Here is a 22124-nt window from a genome sequence, read left to right as displayed (position 1 = left end):
TGTTTGCCAGATCCCTGGAGAGTTGGCCGTGACGTCAGCCTGTGCAGCCGCAACCTAATCTTTTCGTTAGTGGGCGGGGCGGCCGCGGGTCGCGCGATTGGCATTCCAACTGACCAATGGACGCGCGGGATTCCGTAAGCGCAGCCAATTGAAAAGGCGGACGGGGGTGGGCCCCTCCGGGTCCCGCCCCTCCCAGCTGTCAGGTTAGGTTGTAAATCGGGTGTCCTCCTCACTTGGGTTCCTAGGCGACCGGCGCTGCTGGTGGTGCAGAAGAGTTGGCGGTTGCGTGGTCGGGAGAAGCACCAGGCTTTTTTTTTTCGCTCTCTCTCTCTCTCTGTGTGGTGCGTTCGTCCGTGCGTGGGTGGGTGGAAATTACTGTCTAAGAGCGAGCGAGCGAGCGAGAGAGAAAAAAAAAAGTGAGAGAAAAAAAAAAGTTTCAGGGGGCGAGAGAGGCTTTTTATTCGCGCCGTGGAGTAACTTTTACCAACAGTTGTAATTTGCTCGGTGCTGACTGAAGGAGCCATGTCTCGCACGGATGAAATGCACCGAATGACCGAGAACGTCTACAAGGTGAGTGAGTGAGTTGCCCAGCACCGAGAGACCAGCTTCAGGGGTCTCATTATATGAATATCTTTAAAAAAAAAATTTTGTGTGTGTGTGTATATATATATATATATATATATATTTAAAAATCTATTCAATTCTAATGTCAGCCAACGATAACTTCTAACTTTTTTTTTTCTTTTTGAAATCCCAGTCAATGTCCACCTACTGGAGACTTTTTTGTTGTTGTTGTTGAGATTGTTGTAATAGGATCACGGCTTGAGTTTCTGTCGTTTCCTTTGATTCTGGTGGAGATTATTAACAACAATGCATCCTAATGCAGTTTTCTGTTTTTTTTTAAAAAAACTAGGCATTTTAGTATCTACTTTACAATTTAGAAGTTTCCAGACAGACTGGTTAGACACCAGCTGGCTTTTCCAAAGCAGGACTCGTGGTAGTGCTAATATCTGGACTCTATCCTACAGTGAATGATAAATGTAAAGGAACTTGCCTTATTGTGAGCACTTTTTTTTTGGTTGACATGTACTGCTAAGCAGGATCAAGTGTATTTAAACTTTTTATGAACTTCTAAAATAACATATTTTGCTCTTTCAAAAATTCATGGGGTACAAATGTTCACTATGTAAGAATGGAAGATCCTAGATGGGTGGGGGTAGATTCCAAGGTGGTAATCTAGGCGTGGAGTCCAGCTGATGTCATGAAATACGAAAGCAAAGCTTGGGCAGTTTGCTAATGATCAGAGCCCTAAACTGAAATACTGCCTATAATTCCCTGCACCCATTTATATATGTCTTTTAACCTTTGTTGGTACCACCAGGTGATACCATGGGATATCAAAGACCTTTGTGTTCTATCGGATGGTGAATTACAAAGGAATTTGCTTTTCTCCATTATATAATGTTTTCGTGCATGTATTTTTTTTGAAGAGTAGCTCTCTCCTTTCTAATGATAGTAGTAGAGTTTGTATTTTTATTCATCTATACTATGTGCTCAGTACCAATGCAAGAGCCAGGGGAATTCTAAGTCCTTTTGAAGTCCCTGCTCTTGAATCAGTATGCAGTTAGTGTAAGAGTATTGCTACCTTCTGCTTATTCAGTAGGTTTCAGTAATTTTGCACAAGCTGTTCTATGATCCATAATGACATGTCAGGTCGATGTGTGTGTGTATATAATATTTTATGTTTATCTTTTTTTAAAAAGAAACATCAGTTTTACAGTGTGAAATGTTTATTAAAAATATGGTAGTAGATTACCTCAGGGAAAAATGATAGCAATCGGTCCATCTAAATAGCAAATAACTAAAATTTTCCAGCTAGTTTGGAATCATTACCCTATAGACTTAAAATGACCCTGACATGTAATTTGTAATGGGTGTCCTTTGTATAAGATTCATTATTGAGAGTAAAATAAATATACCTAATACTGTATATCTACAATCTTGATCTTTGAGTTAGTTTAATTACCAGCAGGCAATCTTTTTGTCCTGTGGTAATTACTGAATATAGTGCATGATCTCCTAGGGTTGCCTTAAGGGAATCTTTCAAGACTGGTAAAAAAAAATTGATGCTGCCCATACTTGCCTTCCTCCTCCTTATTACATACTTGGTTTCTGTTCAAAGTGTGTGGTGTGAGAACTCTGCAGTATCAACACTGGATAAAAGAGATGTTCACTGCAATCAAAATTGGCAGTGATCTGGCTTTGAGACTTTATCCTGTCAGATCTGGAGTGGGTGGTTTCTGCACCCTCCAACCATGGAGCTTATTTCACATTTTGCATAATATATTTCCCTGACTGCAGAACCTGCTTTGAGCTTTCTGATTAACCTGTCATTGTAAAAGGATCCAGCAATGCTGGCATCACAGATGTCAGCTGTATAACAGAAACTTGGATTGTCAAGTTATCAGATTGCTGCTGGGTTAACTTGTTACAAGGAATTCAAAGTTGTCAACATTTTCATAACAAAATGCATGAAAGAAAATCAGGGGGTTGTACAATAAAATTGGATGCTGTAGTAGATTCAGGCTTGAATACCACTGTAGGTCCGGGTTCTCAGGAGGAAGCCAGTTGATACCCTTATTGCTGTTGTGCAGTGGGTGGGCCACAGAAAGTGACACAGCAGCACTGAAAAGATAGATGAGTAATCATGAATGCCAGCAATAGAAAATTGGTGATGGTATTCAGGTCTTATTTCATGGAGTATGTTGTAATCTCAAGGGCATAACATTTCAAATGCAGCTTACCTCTTAAAAGGAGAAAACTGGAGCATCAGAGAGCCTCGTACTACTATTGAAATGCATCGGTTTGAGATTTACTGAAGGCAAATTATTTATTCTCCTTCCCAGCATATTGGGTGTGTGGTTTCATTGGTTTTTAGCCATACCACTTTAGATGGGCAACCTGACATATCACAGATGACACTGTGCAAATCAGGAGTTGGCATAGGGATAGCAGCTTTGTGGCATCTGGTTGGATGATGTGTGCTGCAATGTCTCTCCTCCATGAAAACACATGCAGTACAAGCTTGCCATATTTAATATGAATTTATATAAGATGACTACCTTATACTTGTTTCATCTTCCATAGCCCTGCTGGTGCTGGTACAGGGAAGGGCAGTGTTGCTCTGACCAAATACAGCAGGGGATATTTATGCATTAATTATCCACTTTGTTGTGGTTAAGATGCATCCTAGTAAGTAAAAGGAGCAATACTGGGGTCAGTGTGGATAAAATAGTTTCCATCTTAAGATCAGACGTTGTGTATCAGCGAGATATTTTTTAAGAAGATGCAGAATAATATTCTTTTCAAACCTAGATTCAGTTAGGTTAGTTTGTTTTTGGTAGTGTTGTAAAGCTGAAGAATGTTTTGAATATAAGTACGATGGAAGCAAGAGAGTGTACATCATCCTTTGTGCGTTAACGGGGTGAATTTTAGAAAGTTTTCTTAAGTGCTGTTACGATTTTAAAAATTAAGTATTTTGGTTTAAAAGGTAGACCTGCATTTGCTTCCCCTTCTGGCAATTCTGTTTTTTGCTTGCTTTTCCATTTGTCTTTGTCATTTCTTTTGTCACAGATCAGTGCTCCCCCTTTTAAGGTGTTTCTTTTGCTACTTTTTTTTCTCAGAAATACATTTGAAAACTAACACTTTTTTTTAGAAGAAAATCAAATCCTAAAGTGAAACAACAATTTGCATATATATAGCGCCTTTAACATAGTAAAATACCCCAAGGCGCTTCACCGAAGTGCTATGAGACAAAATTTGACATTGAAGCAGAGATATTAGGACAGGTGACCAAAAACTTGGTCACAGAGGTAGCTTTTAAGGAGTGTCTTAAAGGAGGAGTGAGAGGCAGAGAGGTTTAGGGCAAGTAAATTGGACACCAGGAAACCAATAACCAACCAGTTTTAGTAGCTAATCTCATAACTTATGTTCAGTCAGTAATATTTGTAAGTAAATTGTAAAAGATACAATTTTTTGTATGGGGAGAATTTTAAACAAATGCATTTTAATGGAGGGCTAATGAGCAACATTGTGATTTTAGGAAATACCATTCCCTTCATACTCCTGACTGAGAGAGAGTGTTATTCCTGCATGTAACTGTTATGTACAGTACAATAAGAGTACTTGTATTGCTTGTTTTGTGCTAATGTTTTCTAAATGTACAGTACAACAGTAAACGGCACTCGTCACCAGGAGCCAATATAGTGTAACTGCTCCTGTGGAGTATCAAAACATCAGGAATGAGAACCAAAAGTCCTTGGATGAGGAACAGAAAAGCCTCTTGGTGGAGGGAAGGGAGTGGAAGGAAAGGAAGAGGGCAAGGTGGAAATAGGGGGGAAAGAAATGGTAGTTTGATAGAGATCCATGTGAATTGAATTTGGCTTTAGAGTTGGGTGAACTGAGACATGCCATAGATCCCAAATAAGTTTTGTCACCCATTAAAAACAAGAAGAAGAAACTGTGGAAGGTCTTTGAGTGAAAATTTATATCCATGAGGCTTTAAAGGGCTTCACACTTCAGTTTGCAATCTCTTCAAGATGGATGAAAAAAATTAGGGCGATATAAGTATTCTTTAGAGGTATGGGTCAAATTTCACACTTAATTGATGGATATACATTCATGGTTATCCTGAACAGCACATAAGAGAGTTTAGTACATAGTTTTGGTTTTAAGTCTTTCCATTGCCTCTCCACTACTGTAGGCATCATCTTTGTGCTACTTAAAAAGCAAGTTAATTTTCATGTCTGATCTGATGCGATTGTTTCTTGAGTTTAATACAATTTACTAGTCAGCAGCAGGGAGGCGAGTGATGCCAGATTGACTGTGACCTTTAGGTGCTGATAAATTGATGTGCACACATATTGAACACTGAATATTTTTTCTTCACAGTGTAGTGAGTCATTAAATCAGCACTTTCCTTCAAGTGTGAACAAGGAGGCTAAAGCTCACTGTAAAATAATTGGCAAAGATTCACAGTGGAATGCAGTGAACTTGTGGGTGATTCATACTGGGTGACTTCAGAAACATTGCATTGTTTGTTGTAGTTACTGTGTGCAGACTGTTGGTTTACTTTACCCTCCCATTAGCTGATTATATTAAGTTTGGAATGCAATGTTTCAAAATGAAATAGATACAAGAACAGCTGCTCACTGCTAACCCATCACACAACCTTGATCACAACCAAATAGCAAGAAGCAGCACCACCAAATCACATCCTGCCCCAGAGGACAGGCAGGTGACCTCCTTCTAAATGCAGTATAACCAGCTATCTGAGGTAAAGCACATTGGTATAGCCTTGGCTTTCCTTTCCTTCCCTCCAGGGAAGCATTTCACATATGCTCACTATTTCCTTCTACAGTTTGACTGAGATCCAGTAGTCTTCATTGTATGAGGAATTACAGCCACAATTTCCCTTCCTTCTGTCCTACAGCACCATCTTAAATAATTGACCTTGTAGTGTGAATAATGCTGTAATAGTCAGCCTGGTTAATTAGCATTAATACACATGAAGTTATTACCTAGCAAATGTAAATTATAATTACTCCCCAGAATCTGCCTGGAGCTGTGATGCAGTATATTGGAACACTAACATGAGGTACCTTGATATGGTGGGCAAGTGCTGAGGGAGGCCTACTGCTTCTCCGTGGTAGCCCCTAGAAGCAGGAAGGAGCTCTGGCAAGAGAAGAAAATTGAACAGGAAATGTGCCTTTTTATAAGAAGGAAGATGCCTTGGATATGCAGTACTAACTCTTTCATAACCCTGAAACTAAGATGGGTGGATTTCAAACCAATGTTTGACACTGAACTCACTTCTTGTTTGTGTGCTTTCCTTTTCATAGACATGAATTGTAAAGGCAGTATCTTGACCATTATGAAACTGGGTAACTCATAATTGAATATTCAGATACTTGATTGTAATGCAGGTAAAAAATTAAATTCAGAACACTGATAATCCTGGTTTAAATTTGATAACTCTGATAGTTGTTCAAATAATACTTCAAAGTTCTTAGTTATAAAGTTATGCAGTCCACTACAACTGTGGGTAGAGCTCAATATAAAAGCCACAGAAAACTCAGACAGGTATTGTGACATTATCAACTTCTGATCATCAGCACTTTGTAGGCCAACACAAGATCAGCTTCCTTTAAACAAGAGGCCTCTTATTTAGATCAAATCTGCGGTTCTAATGTCTGAAACTAGCCCATGCCATATAGAAAACAGACATAGAAAACATAGAAAATAGGAGCAGTAGTAGGCCATTCGGCCCTTCGAGCCTGCTCCGCCATTCAATATGATCATGGCTGATCCTCTATCTCAATACCATATTCCCGCTCTCTCCCCATTCCCCTTGATGCCTTTTGTGTCCAGAAACCTATTTATCTCCTTAAATATATTCAGTGACTTGGCCTCCACAGCCTTCTGTGGTAGAGAATTCCACAGGTTCACCACCCTCTGAGTGAAGAAATTTCTCCTCATCTCAGTCCTAAATGACCTACCCCGTATCCTGAGACTGTGACCTCTTGTTCTGGACCCCCCCAGCCAGGGGAAACATGCTCCCTGCATCCAGTCTGCCCAGCCCTGTCAGAATTTTATGTTTCAATGCTGTTCTCCCATAGCTGCCACAGTCATTATTATAAATGTTTGTTAGCACTTATTTGATGAATTCATCAAATAATAGTTGGGAATAATTAGTACTCCGTATCAATCTGGCAAATTGCCAAACAACCAAATCTGACTTGGCATATGAGCTCTGACTGACAGTAATGGGTATAACTAACAGCTACGAAAATGCCTCGAAGTTAATAAGGAAAAGACCCCAACTGATCTTAATTGAACCGGACTGCAGTGACTTCCGACAAGCTCAGTGAAATTGGTCGTCCCACATCACCATTATTCTATTGAGGCTACAGCTACCCTGTTGTGTGAATACCACCGCTCTTTAAAGATCCCAACGATCAACAGCAACAACAACTACTTGCATTGATATAATGCCTTTAACTTGGTAAAAAGTCCCAAGGTGATTCACAGGAGCTACTATGAAAGAAAATTTGACATCTTCCATGGAACTGTTGCAGGTTAAGTTTTATAAACAGCACCTGTTATTGATATGAATTCTAGAAAATTCGCTCCCTGTTCAAACCACAATCCAGTTGCTTGTGCACTAAATAGTGCTGGAGAATGGCTGAAAAATAAAGGAATGTTGCAGAAGCAGTGCACATGCTCCAGTAATTGTTCTTTATGTGCTATAAAGTTATATTGATTGTTTTATGACATTAAATACTACTTTTTGTGTAATTATGCCCTTAATGAGATAAATCACATGACATATAATAGCTTATGTAGTTCTTCACACATTTCCCATTGCTAAATAGACCTGAAACCCAAGTGTATGTTTCATGTTAAAAATATTTGCAGAAATTAACTTCAAAAGTAATTTTTGTACACAACGTGGACTGTTTTATGTTTCAAGTGTGTTCAGACCTTAAAGATGTATTATATGAATACATTTTTAGAGGTAGAAAAAAATATATTGTATACAGTGCACTGTTTATGCAAAAATTTCTGCCATTTATTTTTACAGACCATTATGGACCAGTTCAACCCCAGCCTGAGAAACTTCATCGCTATGGGAAAGTCTTATGAAAAGACACTTTCCAGTAAGTTATTTGTCCACTTAGATATTAATCATGCTTTATAACGTGATTTTATTTTTAATATCCATTTATATTATTAATGTCTACATATGTTTTGTCCTTTTTGATGTTTTTTTGGCTTGTGTAAGTATGTTTGCTCATCTCCATGCATTCTCCTCCAGCTGGGTGGGTGACCCGGTCTCTGACTCCTCCACAACTTCTGATCCTAATGTTGCTTTCTACTTAGCCAATAGAAGACATGCTAGCTGTGGGGTGAGATAGATGAAGTGTCCGTTTTCTCCCCAAACTGCGACACTTTGCTCATGCAATGTGTTGCGTCCAGCAGTCTCACTAAGAACTGATGAAACTGAGTGCATCGTGATGCAGGATTTGAATGGTAGTAGCCGCTGTTGGGATTTTAACCTTGGAACCACAGTGGATTTAAGCGACTGTCTTAATTACTGTACTATGCTACTGGGGTGCTCAAACTGAAATCATGTTCATTAGTTGGGAGTTGCCTGCCAAGTAACATTGCAAAATAAAGGAAGAAAGTTACATGAAAAGGATAGCCAAGCATTGTACTGGATACGTGTTAAGATGTAATACCTGAAGAAAGGTTATCTTAGTAACACGGGAATGTAACTTTGATGTGCTAGTGAAATTGCTTCAGCAGCATGCCAAAGCCGAGGAAACTCCATTTTCTGTTCGTTTCAGTGAGCAGTAGAGTTTCTGAAAGCATACTTCTAGAAGTTTAGGGTGCATGGCTTTAGCAGTGCAGGATGGGGAAAAGTCTATATAGAAGGGGACCCATAAAGCTTGATCTTTTCACCTTTGGATTTGGATGAGTGGTGCCGAGTCATATTAAACAACTATTCTGGCCTACTAAAATATTTGCGTGTGGCATTAAGTAGGGTGGATTTTTTTTAAAATCTTTTTTCGGGGTAGGGATTTCTCCCTTGTGTGTCTGCAAGTTTCCACTGTGTGCTCATTCTGACAGTTACTGGCTAAGTGTCTGTGAGTCTGTTTGCTTCTATTAATGTTTCACCAAAATTGCCTCTCTTTTTAAAAAAAAAGCATGACACTCTTAAAAAGGAAGGTGAAAAATGGGGTGGAGAGGCTAAGCAGATTATTGCAAATTTGGTGTGTGAAAATGGGGATCAGATTGATATTTGAGTTGAGAGTAATTAAAATCTCCTCAATGACCGGTGTAAACAGGTCATTTGCCAAATGAGTTTTCATGGTCACAATTTAGTTCATAGTGAATTCAAATGCATTAAATTAAAACTTCTCATCGACATTCGTTTCTTTCTCATTTGGAGAGGCTGCAATCAGAGTCTAGTAAGCAGAATAGTTGTTCTTTCTCAGTAGAGATTCTCTTCAGAGGCTAGTATTGGGGTGGGTGTTAGCAATGTAGAAGCAGCTATAAATTGCATGTCACCTGCCCCATTTCTGAACTGTAAGCACTTTATGTTAGTGTGATATTGTCATCTTCCTGCAGGATCAACACAATGGCAGCAGCTGCATTGGAAAGAGTGCAGTTATTGAAATAAATGAGAACTGGGATGTTTTGTGAAAGTAGTGCTTATATATTCTAAAACATTCCAGGCAGCCTGTGTTACCAAAATAACCTTTTTGAGGTTTACATTAGTTTTTTAACAATTTATTCTGAACTTTGCATAATGCCAAACAAATTCCCTGTATAAAGTAGTCATTGAGTATAATACTAATGAAGCAATAATAATTGACTACGAAGAGTGCAACCAAACAGCGTAATCAAGGGTCAACATCTGTAAGCAATCTTAGTTCAAAGGGAGACATGGCAAAAGAACCCGAGAGGAGATTAAGCAAAATTGTTTTACGCTGTGAGTCATGATGATTTGGAATGCACTGCCTGAAAGTAGGGTGGAAGCTGATTCAATAGTAACTTTTAAAAGGGAATTGGATCTATACTTGAAAAGGAAAAATTTGCAGGGCTACGGGAAGAGATAGGGAGTGGGCCGGCGCAGGCACGATGGTCCGAATGCCTCCTTCTGTGCTGTAAGATTCTATGGTGTAAAATGTAATACATCTTAAAGATAAGTCTTGCCATGTGCAAGGAAATGTATTCTCCAGTCTTTCATCAACTCTCTGAACACTACTTGAGACATTTTCACCAAAGGATCCCACATGTTGTCAGAAAGATCTAGATTTAACATTGTACCATGTGTTTTTTTTTGCCATGGCCAGAGTATAGCACAGTAGATCCTGACACATTGCGATCTGGAGCCCTTGATGCAGCCCCAGGATTTATGGATGCATTTCTTAGTCAGTGCCAAAAAAATAAATTCTAAGGTAAAGAAAATAGCGTCCATTGGTATCTTGATTTGGATTGACCTGAAACATCCGTCTGCACAAACTAAACCGCAAATTTTAAATAGACAAGCAAACTGGTGGCTGTCTGTAACTTCCAGAGTCCCACTGTTAGCAACTAAACTAATGGTGTAGAGCACAATTACTGACAGTGTTATACTGACAAGTCATTAATGAGTTCAGCAAATTTTGAAGTCACTAAAAAAAGGGGCTAGCAAGCTAAAGATTGGCTTGGGTAGAAGCATTTTTAAAGTATACACAGTCAGCTATAAAGCATTTGTCGTAACTCTAGTGAGACACTAATGCTCAACCTGTCTTTTTCTACTTTAATGGTACATATTACAAGAGTGAAAGCAATATATCCTTTTTGACTTGATTCAGTGTTGGATCTGATATTTGTGGTAGCACATTCCTAGTAAAAATTCCAAAATGCTAGTCAAATCAAAATTTCCACTGCCACTGTGGGAGGTTGCACAAACACTAATTATCAGAATTTAATACATAAAAAAATTGTAATGTAATTTCGGGGCTCGAATCTATCTTAAGCTGCTTTTATATTGGCATTGTTTTAATTTGGATTCAATGAGCGGGCTTCCAGCATTGACGCTTTGAAATCCTGCTCCTAATGGCAGACTCATAGATCCAATATTTTGAGAGTCTACAGGTCTGCCATCAGGTTAAGGGAGCCAGATTTACCCACGTAGGAGCCAGGAACCAGTTCATGGATGTTGATCTGGAATCCAAACTGAAACGACATCAACAAAAAAGTGGCTTTTTGTGGTAAATTTTTACTAGTGGTTGTAGCTTTCACTAGTTCTGCTGGGAACACCATCTTGAATTTTTTTTTTACTGTTACTGTTTTTTCTCAAACCTTGTTGGATCATTACCTCAGGCCACATGGGTGCAGAGAAAATCTGGATCAAGAAAGCTAGAACAGGTGAGAAATACATACCGTATGTGCAGTGAATCGAAGTGTATTCGTGCATGTACAGAAGCTGCATTTTATTATTGCTCCATCACCTCATTCCATTACTGAGATTGATTGAATTTTTTTTGAAAAAGCCACCACAGTAATGGAGAGTGAATGCTGGCATGCTGAGCTGTGATTTTTGTTACCCTTACTGGCAAAATTCTGCTGGTAATTGAGGCTGATTTGATGAAATGTAAAGGCTCATTAACATTAGGTTAGTCAGCTAGCATGAAATTCGAGCCCTGAATTTTTGTTCATAGAACCCTTTTCATTGTATTTGCACTACCAATACTTTGTGACTAGGTGCTGTAGAGATAATGTAAATTGCTTTTGTGCTGCAACGAAAGGTAAGTAGTTCAGGGCTATTTGAAAAGCAAAATCTGAATATGATGTCCTGGTGGTGCAGTGGTAAGACTAGTCGCTGAGTCTGGTTCAAATCCTAGGGCTGCCATATTTTAGGGTCTTTAGCCTTATTTATACTGTGTTTTCAACAAGTTTTCTTTGAAGTTAAGAAACATCTTGCACTAATAAAGCATTTCATCTTGTCGAGACGGGAAAGTAGACGACAAACATTCTCTCTCCTCTCTGGAAGATCCTTGTCAGCCAATCAGAGTGGTGAAGTCCATGGTCTTGACTAAATTACTCTCCAGGCCGAAGGAGATTTCGTGGAAATGAGCAACAATGAAGAGGAAGTCCACACATTGAAATTAAATTGAGTGTGGTCTTCCCTTTTTGGTTAAGTAGCATAATGTGTGTAAAATATTCATATTGCATAGAGTATGAGTGATCTAGAATAATTTTATAATTGTACTGTACTGAATTTTCAAAAATGTGGAGCTATGCAGCTAATTCATTTCTGCTGATCTCTTAACTTTACACAAATCTGTTTGGAGAAATAGTTTCCACTGAAAAGATATGTTTGCTGTAATTTATTAACATTAGTTGCCTTGAGACTGACATGCAAAACCATTTAAAAGTTGTTGGTCACATTAGACAATGTTGTGAGCTCAGTGGAAATGAAAAGTGAATAACTTCCTGTCATTCTATCATACAACTTTAATGGAGCATGTAAAATCTATGCATGATAAAAATATTTGGAAATCTGTTTTAAATCTGATATTCCTCTTTTAGTGGTCTTTTATAACTGGTTGTAATTTGCTTGAAATCATTTTCTTTATTTTAAAAAAATAAGCCATTTAAAAAAAAAATAAGCCATCTTAAAAAAAAAAGTGACAGAATGCATCAATGCTATAAGACTGGGATATGTATTGTGAAAGAGAACTTTGGCTTTGTTTTATTTTAAAATACAGACTATAAAGGTCAACAAAAGTGATACCATTACCTTAGTATTTTCCCCCCCCAATGTTTTTGTATTGGTTGGGAGTATTCTTGAACATTCAAACAAGTCATCCTCTTTTAGATTGATTTTTTTTTTACATTTGTACACAAACCACTATAAATAACCATTGACCTTGGACATAATGCACCTGGTGGCAATTTGCTGAAACTCTGTAGAAGAGAATACAGTAAATTGATTGAGTAAGGTAGGGTTAACGCTTCAGGCCTATGACCGTTCATCAGAACTGTGGTTCTGCCGAAGGGTCATAGACCTGAAATGTTAACTCTACCTTCCTCTCCGCAGATGGTGCCTGACCTGCAAAGTGTTTCCAGCATTATCTGTCTTTATTTGAGTTTTCCAGCATCTGCAGTGTTTTGCTTTTTGATTGAGTACTTTATCTCTCCGGTTGGTATTGGTATCCCTTTAGGTAAGTGCCAATCCTTGGTACAGGTCTTTTATAGCCAGATCCAAATTTATAATTGCTGTGCTTTTTCTATTTCACAGTGATTGTACTGTACCTGGCCTTGTGTCATTAAACACTGAATGAAATACATTTGACCACATGAGCCTGGAAACTTTAGTGCTGGTCACAATTTTAAATTTAAAAATCAGTGTGTCCTTTCTTCTGGTGGCCTATATAACCTGTGTTTTAATCCAGTCCTTCTACCTTCTTTAAAATGTTTTATATTTTATTTATAAATGGTGTTTTATGTTGTTGCCAAACTGGGAAATTTGCTGAACCAACAAGACTGCCATTGATTCTCCCTGCTGCCCCCCACCCCAGGTTTGACCACTCCTTTTGAAGACTTTTTAATTTTAAGGCTACATTCACAATATTTGAAAGCTTTTAATTATTTTTAAAGTTGGTTAGGTGCTGTTTGTTCCATATAGCTTAGAATTCACCCCCCCCCCCCCCCCACTTTTTATGTGATCAATAAGGGAGAAAATTCCACTTTACGTTACATTAGTTTACGATTATGGTTGGGTACTTCAAAATATTTAAATTGGTCCAGTAAAGATGCATACATCTAGTTAATATGTATTTAACAAGTAAAATAATATAGTATTTTAAATGCAACTAAATGTAAATAGATATGCACATATGGAGCTGTAAACATTCCAGTTAAGCATAAGAAAAAATTATCAATACTGGAAATTTTTTTAAAAAAACAACCTGCAATTAGGTAACATGTTGTTTTGATAATCATTAAACTACTTGTTTTTATTTGAAAACACAAATTCAGAGGTATATTTGAGAGCTTAGCTTCTCATATTTTTATTGAACAAGCCAATCAAATAGAAAAGGAAAATTCACCAAATTGGAAAAGGGCTTTTTCCATAATAAGGCTTCAGCTAAACGAAAATGATTGAGAGCTAATGCCTGCGATGAATGATCTATTCTGATTGAAACGTGATCTTGGTAATGTGCACTTCAGAATCTAATTCAAGTTTGACATTTTTATTTAGGTTAGATAATTGGATTTAAAAAAAATATTGTTTCAAAGAAATTGTCATTTCCTGAAATTGGCTGCAGTTCAGCCTTAGCAAGATGAATGAGAACTTGAAATTGACAGCGAAAAATGGCAAACACTCTAAGGTTGGGTGCCTAAACTCTTGTTAATTACAACTTTAAGTTAATTTCACTCTGATAGTTTTGCATTTTCTAAAGAGTCCAGTCAATATTATGCAGGAATAATAAAAAAAAATCAAACTTCAAAAACAATAAATGTAAATGATTTAATTGAACTATTGAAGCCCTTCAGGTACTCCAGACTGCATAGCATTCTATTCTGCTCTATCTCCTCTGCAGTCATACACTTGCTGCACATTCATAATGTATTATGAAAGTAAATTTAATCAACCATGCTTTTATTTTTGTTACAGAAATCTAAATATAAGTAGTGTTTTATTTTGCAAATTGTACATGTGATTGTTTGCTAGATGGTGGTGAGTAGGTCGATGTATAACTTGCTATGCTTTGATTTTATTTGAGCTACTATCCTCTAATCAATATATATCCCATCCATAATTCATAAAAACCTTTATGAAAATTGTTTAAAAATAGTTTTCTATCACTCGCTGCTTTCCTCTCATTTCTTTTGCTTCTCCCTTCCCCCAACTTTCCAATGCTCAAATCTCTATTTACCAGTTTAACTATGTTAGTACCTAAAAAAAAAGTCTCATTGAACGGTTGCATACATTTTCCTCTTCCATTAATTTTGTAATCCCAAATTGCTACTTTAAAATGTAGAAATGTAAACATTTGAAATCAAATTGACAATCTTCACAAGAGAAAAATATATGTTAAGTCGTAATGTTTACATTGGTGTTAAATGATTTTACCATAGAAACAAAATAGTTCTAAAGTATACCAGCATTTTAAGTCTCTGATCTACACAGTTTCTGAAATCTCAATATTCTAGGTGTGAGCTTTGCAGCGAAAGGCTATTTTGAGGCGCTGGTGAAAATGGGTGAACTAGCCAGCGATAGTCAAGCTTCCAAGGAGATGGGTAAGTAATGAATTACAAAGTGACTGGAATAACAATGAGCTACAAGTAAATTAACAGCTCTACTTGTGTTCACAAATTAATTTGCTTCTTGGGCATGCAGGAAAAAATACAGCCTGGCTTTTGTAATTTTGTGAAAAATTGAAGTGCTGCTTTATTAGCTTAATAATGTTGGTGATATGTAATGGAATGAAGGCTGGAATGTATCTGTAAGCACTTCAGTGTTGGAAGATTTAAGATCTCTATATTATTTAAAAGTGATAATCTCTGAGCACACCTGGAAAAAGGTAAGAAAATAAATCATCCAGGACTGCTCACTCCTGATTGCTATCCAGTGACCTGTGTGGGAAAGTGTGCGTCATGTGAGGATAGGATTGGACTTGGCTGTGATGCTCGTCAAAGTTGAATGGCTTGCCAAACTCACTGTGTATGCTTTTATATAAATAATGATTTAGGTGAGGTGTATTGGAGAGCTGTCAGCACCAATGGAACCATAGCCCGGCGTAAATTAACACCCTCAGGACGGGAGGGGAGAAAAAATGAGCATCTGCATTTTATGTACTTGATTATTCCTATATGGGGTGCTATTTTGTTGATGTTATCCTGGAGTTGTCATATTTTTAACGTGATCCCAAATGATTTCCGTATTGTAACTAATGAGCTTCAGCACAGCAGTATTTATGCATCCCACTCTCTTAGAGAAAATTTGATAAAGGTGATTACATTCTTAATATCTTTTAAGTTATTTTTTTTAAACACTTGTTTTGGCAAGGGAGCCGCTTATATTGCTGTAGTGTTTGGAACTGTAGGATTTTTTTAAAGTCTAGAGACCCATTAGCCAAAACCCCACAGATAGTTGTGGTTTGCTGTCATATGAATTTCTTGATTCAGTTACAGCCTTATACCTTCCAAAAATCCATTAGTTTATAATCAAGAAATTATGAACTTATTTTATGTTTATAATTCACAAATTTCAGGTAATTCTACTTCTCCAAATTTATAGTAATGACAGTGCAGATGTAAGTTTTAGTGATGGAACGTTATTGTGTATCAGTATGGATCATCCCGATTGGCTTTTGGCAACAGCACCGAGAGCTGTTGATGTCGACAAAATGCATAAAACCACCAAATGCACTTTGGAAGCATTTTAAGATTGTGTCTCATCTCGGTACTGATAACTGTTGTAAGCTGTTTTAGCTTCACTCTTGTGATTCATGGCGTAGTCTGAACTCTTCCATTAGCCTGCTACTTTTTTTTTGTCCCCTGTTTTCCATTATTATCTATTTAAATTGCTGGGGGAAGGAAATGGTACGAATGTTGTACCGCCTGTCATGTGATGGTAGTCTTCTGGTACTTCTGTTACTTTTTTTTAACCCTCTATTTGAATGAATTATAAGTCGCATGATCAATACAGAGAGTGTTGATTTAATAGATCTAATTTTTTTTTCACAGACTATGATATTTTACATTAAGCCTTTTTAATGCTGTATATAAGTATCAAAGAGCTGGAAGGGAGATGAGGACATAATTAAATTTAAGTAAAATCAGAAACTGCTTGAAAATCGTAGCAAGTTGATCTGAAACAGGAAGAATTTCAAGTGTGAAACCTCAAGATATTTGAGGTGTTAATCAATGGAAATGAGCTATAAGTCTCTAATTATCTCTTGTAGTTTAGATAGTTCAGATCTTAAATCAGTTGAGCTTCATTTTTGCAGTTTGACATCAGAGCTCATTGATTAAATTACAGCTTTAAAGTTCTCTCCCAGCATCTCTTAATCTTTAAATCTTTATTTTTTCAAATATATTAATTTTGACACAAGCTGCATTGATGCTAGTTGTGATTAGGTTAACTGGTTCTGAGCAAGTATTCATTATTCTGCTCTAAGTTCATGATAATAGGTACTCTGTGTTTTGCCCGAAAGCAAAATATGCCTTGAAGTAATAATACTATAAATAATTTCTGCAGCCAAACTGCTTATTCATCAAATATTTGAACTGTTGTAACTTGCACAGCAGAGCAGTTTACGCCCAACAATAGCAGCTGTGATGTGAATCTTTAAATAGTGTTATGCGTAATAAATCAGCAATACACCAAGGGGTTGGAGTGTGGGATTGTACTTTGCATATGAACAGTGACCAGTTCTATTTTGTTTCCTGTGCCCTCCTTTTAAGTCACATTTTCACCTTGCAGCAAATACATTTTTGTCCTATAAAACTGTGGTTTGCAGTGATCCATCTGCAAGTTCCCTTAATTTAAAAAAAATTTAAACTGAACTATGACCAGTTCTTAAAATAAAGCAGTAAATAATAAAAATGTAAATGGAACTTGACATTTAATTTATTCATTCTCGGGCTGTGGGCGTTGCTGGCAAGGCTGACATTTGTTGCATCCCTAGTAGGCCTGAGAAGGTGGTGGTGGAGCGCCTTAAGTGGCTTGATACAAATGAGTGGATTGCAAGTCCACTTCAGAAGGCCGTTAAAGAGTCAACCACATTGCTGTGGGAATGGAGTGGTATATAGACCAGACCGGATAAGGACGGCAGGTTTCCTTCCCTAAAGGACAATAGTGAACCAGTTGGGTTTTTACAACAATCCGATAGCTTCATGGTCAATTTTTTTTTACTGATACCAGCTTTTTATTTCCAGTTGTTATTTTCTTTAACTGAATTCAAATTCTCAAACTGCCATGGTGGGATTTGAACTCTCATTCCCTAGATTATTAGTCCAGGCCTCTGGATTACTTCTTCAGTAACATAACCCAGTACACTATCATACCCATATATTGGACTTTTTAATCTAATTATTCTCTGTAGGGTAAAGTGGCAAGTCTCAGCTGATGACTGCTTTTTTTGAAAAAGATTTAGCAATCTGAAATGGTGAATAGATTTGAATTTTATCAAACCGTGGAATCGTGTGAAACGAAGGATAGTGAATAAGAGTTCCTTGGCTGGGAAGGTGGACAGCCATCCTGACCACAAGTGACTGTCGTTGCTATTTTTTGACAATCTCTGGGATGTGCTGAGAGTTCCTTGTGCTGATTTTAATCTATTCTCCCTGACCCTGGGGAAGTACCTAACCTTGAGTGTTTTCCACTGACAGTCCAACTGTAATTAATTATACACAGTATGTATCACCTATGAAATATAAAGTATGTTTTTGGATGCAGGTGTTTACTGGAATTTTACCTGGGTTGTACGGTTTCAAACTGAGTGTTGATCCACTGACATGACATTAATTTTGCTATTAGATCAATATGTTTTATTGGTAATCAAATCAGTTTTTCCTCAGTCTTTAAAGTATAAAGTTTAAATTCAACCTTATCCCTTGCTCCTCCCCAGCCCAGGAGTACTGCCCTCTTCCTCCTCCCTAGCCTAGGAAAATTACAGTACCCTTTACAGTATCCTGGCAGAGGTACGCTAAGTTAGCTTGGACCAGATTGTGAATCTGAGACCTTGGTCTTTATAGCTCAGTTCCTCCCCATGCTGTGCATACGAGCCTTTTTAATCATTTTTGTTTTATTAAAATTCCTTAGAATTTTCTCTCTTCAAATACTTGTCAGAGCTTTACAATACAAGTACTCTGATTTCTATCTCGATTTTTATTTTCAGTAAACTTTAATTAGTTCTCGTGCTCCCATGAGAGATATTTCCAGGGTTCTTCTGTACACAGATATGATCTGATGTTCCCTTGGGTGCATGTCAGCATTACATCGTATGGGCAGCTGATTTGCCTGCCCAGCAGCATGTTGTCTGATTATTGCTGATGAATGAGCTTGTTTTTGATCCCTGTGTTCTATGTTAATATAGCACTTAATTTAATAAGGAAGCAAGAGATGATGCTGTGGGAGCACACTTTGAGATACCCAAAGCAAGCTTTTTTCACAGCAGCTGTTTGTTTTGTCATTGCATGCATATTGCACCACTCCGTTGAGCACTGAATTATATTTGCGACTTAGTGTAAATCAATTAGTTTAGGCTGCATTATTCCTTTTTAAGGATATGCTGTAAAAGCTGATATATAGATCAACAGTAATGTAAAATCCCACATCAGTGGATGGATTGTAGATGTTCTGTAAATCTGTGAATTTTATTGTGTCTCTTTTCCGACCCCCCCCCCCCCCCCCCAATCCCACCTCATTCACTCTCACTCTCACTTTCACTCACTCTCACACATTTTAGGCAAATAGTTTTGCAAAATTAGGCTCTTTACATTTGACACCTTGTGCTATTATCAAGAAAAGAAAATTCTGATTACTTGTTTTGTTTAATTGTCTCAATTTAATATTTTGTATAACATTACATATATGATGGGAGAAGTGGCACTAATTTTTGCATGTTAAAGTTTTTCAAATTGTTTAAAATGTTAATTTGGCTGCTATTTGAATTAAGACAGTTCCAAGACTGTGGAAAAATTCTTTGATTTGAGTGCATGGTGACTTGTCCAACATAGAAAAATTTGCATTTTGTATCCCTTTTAAAATTTTAAAATGACATGTGTGGGACTTTAGCTGTTGCACTGTATCAAGCCAGTGCAGATTAAAACTAATTGAACAATTATTCACAGTGTATTAAAACCTTTACAGAAACCTTGTTCATTTCAAACTCCATTTGATCACTCTACCAATCGCAACTCTTTGAACTCCCTGAAAAGCCTTTCCTTCACATAGCTGCCCTGATGAAAACAATGGATATGAATTATTGAGCAAGAAGTACCCCAGCAGACCAAACAAAAGTCTAGCTTTCTTACCTAAACACTGCATTAAAAGTCAGAAAATTAAATTGGTTTCTTTCACTAGCAATGATTCTCTTCATTCTTCACCGTTACCTACTTTTTCCGATCAGTATTCAGCTGTTTTTTTTCAAACTGTACGTGATTAACATTACAGTAGAACCTGCATTATTTGCACTCCCAAGACAAAACCTTGCTCAAGAGATCACTTTGTTTTGCAGATTATTTTGCTATTGTATTTCACTTCCGTTTCTTGTTGCATTTTTGTTATTTGTATTATGCTTATCTTCATTCCCATGTATAGGATATTGCTGTACCATTTGTGTAAGACCAACATTTCTATTGTTTGCCAATTTCCTTTATCCATTATTGAGATCCCCTCTGTTATGCTGAATAATGGAGGTTTCAGTACACTGGAGAAATAAAGAAAAGCTAGTTATAGCCTAACAGGCCTAACAGGCAGCTAGACTACTGAATACTATTTCTAAGCATATTTATAGCAACAGACCCATTAGTGTGACATGCTGTTTAAAAATAATACTGCTAGTGCTTTGTAGTCAATTACAATAGTTCTGAACAGTGCAACAGCTGATAGAATTGTCTTTTTGAACACAAGTATATGCAAGACTATCTTTTAAATTGTGACCAGAATTATTCTCCATGAATTTTAACAACTCAGTGTTCCTTTCATTTCAATGCAAACGCATTTGAGAAATGACAGTATGATAATAATAGAATAGACTTCACTTTGCTTTTGTTGCATTGCAAATATTTTGGCTGAGGTGCCCTAATTTGACTACACAGTTAGCACAGATGACTGTTGAGGTTTGACAGTACTTTGTATTTTTGCTTTTGTGCTAGAGGTTGCTAGTATCGTTAAGATGTTGGCAGTGTTAACACGTGCTCATTGTGTTTTGCTTTAAAGGGGTATTGTTCTGTGATAAACAAGCTGCCTACTTGGCAGTATGCAGGGTGACAACAGGCAGCGAGTATGCTGCACTTTTCCTCAGTAGTTTTGTTTTGCTTACAGGAATGGCTCTCATTTTTAAAAGTTTCTATTGTATGCGAAGAGCGCATTGCCTGAACTCTTCAAATTTGACCTTACTGGGGGAAAAATGCAATTAATTCATCCATTTGTTGGTTTTGATAATGTCCTGAGCTGTTCCTCATTGTTACATTAATCACTTGCTGCCTTGCACCCCCTCCCCCAATAGGATGACAACACCCCTTTTAAAAAGAGCACAGTTTGGCTTTTCTGTTCTTGCATTCAGGTTCTCCAAACAGCATTGCCTTTGGAAACCTGTTTGTAACATAAATGGAGTCTAGGTGTTTGAGAGAGAATGCCAAATGACGGGTGGTTATGTACTGTTGACACAGGTATGCTGATACTACTTGGACTTATTCCTTTTTTAATATCTTAATCAGTAGATAGAAAAGGCTTTCTTCTTTGGCCAGAATTTGAACTCGTTTTGTTAAATTGAAAGGACCGCCATGCTTTAACCAATTTTGCCACCCTGTCCTGTATAAAATTTTCATTCTCTTAGGAACTTGTATGGTCATCTTGACTGGGAGATGTCTTTGACAGCTGCCTATTATTCACTTGTGTTTGTGCGGTTGATACTTCAATTATCAATATATATTTTCATTTTTGTGCATTTGAAACTTTTATTTCAAAACGTGGAATCATTAACTGCCCAAATTTGCCATTGAAAAATGGGGTGGGTGGGGGGAGGAAAGAAACCAAATAAAATCTCGAGAAGGGACTTTTTAATTAAGATCCTAGGGAAGTCTGAGATTCCATTGGCCGTTAATACTTGAGATAGTACATTTCAAAATACCGTGTTGAGCTGTTAATGAATAAAAATGAAAAAAAAACCCCACTCAAACAAAGCAGAGTAGTGATTTCTGGTTTTACTGTCTTCACTAATAAAATTCTGTTCTCTATAGTGGGAGAACAATGCCGGCATGGACTTGATGGACCAAATGGCCTCCTTCTGTGCTGTAACCTTTCTATGATTCTGTTAGTCCTATGATATAGGAAAAAATCTTTTTGTCAAAGTCTATTTGATTATAATCCATCTTTTGATTCAACCCTCCATTCAGCCACTGAAATGTCACAATTTAATTTTGCAATATTCAGTGCAAAGAAAAAGCTACAGTTTCAAAAAGGCATGGTCATCATAAGATACCAAAACAAAAAACCGAACTGAATGAAAGAACTAGTTTTGTTTTGGATTATAACTTGTGCATACTGGATTTCCAAAAATACTGATTTTGTACATGAAAAATGTATTAACTTTCTTTGCAACTTTCACTAAACATTTTCTATCTCTAATCTTTCCTCCGAGATTTTGTTGAGCTTTTCATAAAGATGGGCATACTGCTACTCTGTGGTTAAAGGTGCAATAAAAGAACTACCATGAACATATATTAAGGGTGCAGTGATACTGACAGTTTTGTGTTACTGCAAAGCGATTTTGACTTCAGAGCGATGCAAAAGTGACCGTATAACTCCAGAGTTTGTTCCCGATCTGACT

The 22124-nt window shown here is 37.2% G+C and overlaps 1 protein-coding gene across 4 annotated transcripts in view; it reads left to right on the top strand.

Moving 5' to 3' along the window:
- The first annotated feature begins 248 nt into the window (after positions 1–248).
- LOC137341076 (BAR/IMD domain-containing adapter protein 2-like) overlaps positions 249–22124 on the top strand; it is a 97792-nt gene continuing 75916 nt past the window's right edge. For 2 of the 4 annotated variants that reach the window (XM_068003982.1, XM_068003983.1), the window contains exons 1-3: positions 249–570; positions 7643–7718; positions 14776–14862. In XM_068003982.1, the coding sequence (XP_067860083.1) occupies positions 523–570; positions 7643–7718; positions 14776–14862 (211 nt within the window). In that variant the 5' untranslated portion in view covers positions 249–522. Of the gene's footprint in view, positions 571–7642; positions 7719–10935; positions 10981–14775; positions 14863–22124 lie in introns of those variants that run through there. The other 2 variants (XM_068003984.1, XM_068003985.1) reach the window with 2 other exon arrangements.

The sequence above is a fragment of the Heptranchias perlo genome, chromosome 23, assembly GCF_035084215.1.
Source record: "Heptranchias perlo isolate sHepPer1 chromosome 23, sHepPer1.hap1, whole genome shotgun sequence".
Lineage (NCBI taxonomy): Eukaryota > Metazoa > Chordata > Chondrichthyes > Hexanchiformes > Hexanchidae > Heptranchias > Heptranchias perlo.
Note: the sequence above shows the minus strand (reverse complement) of the source record. Positions and strands in the feature narration are given on the sequence as shown.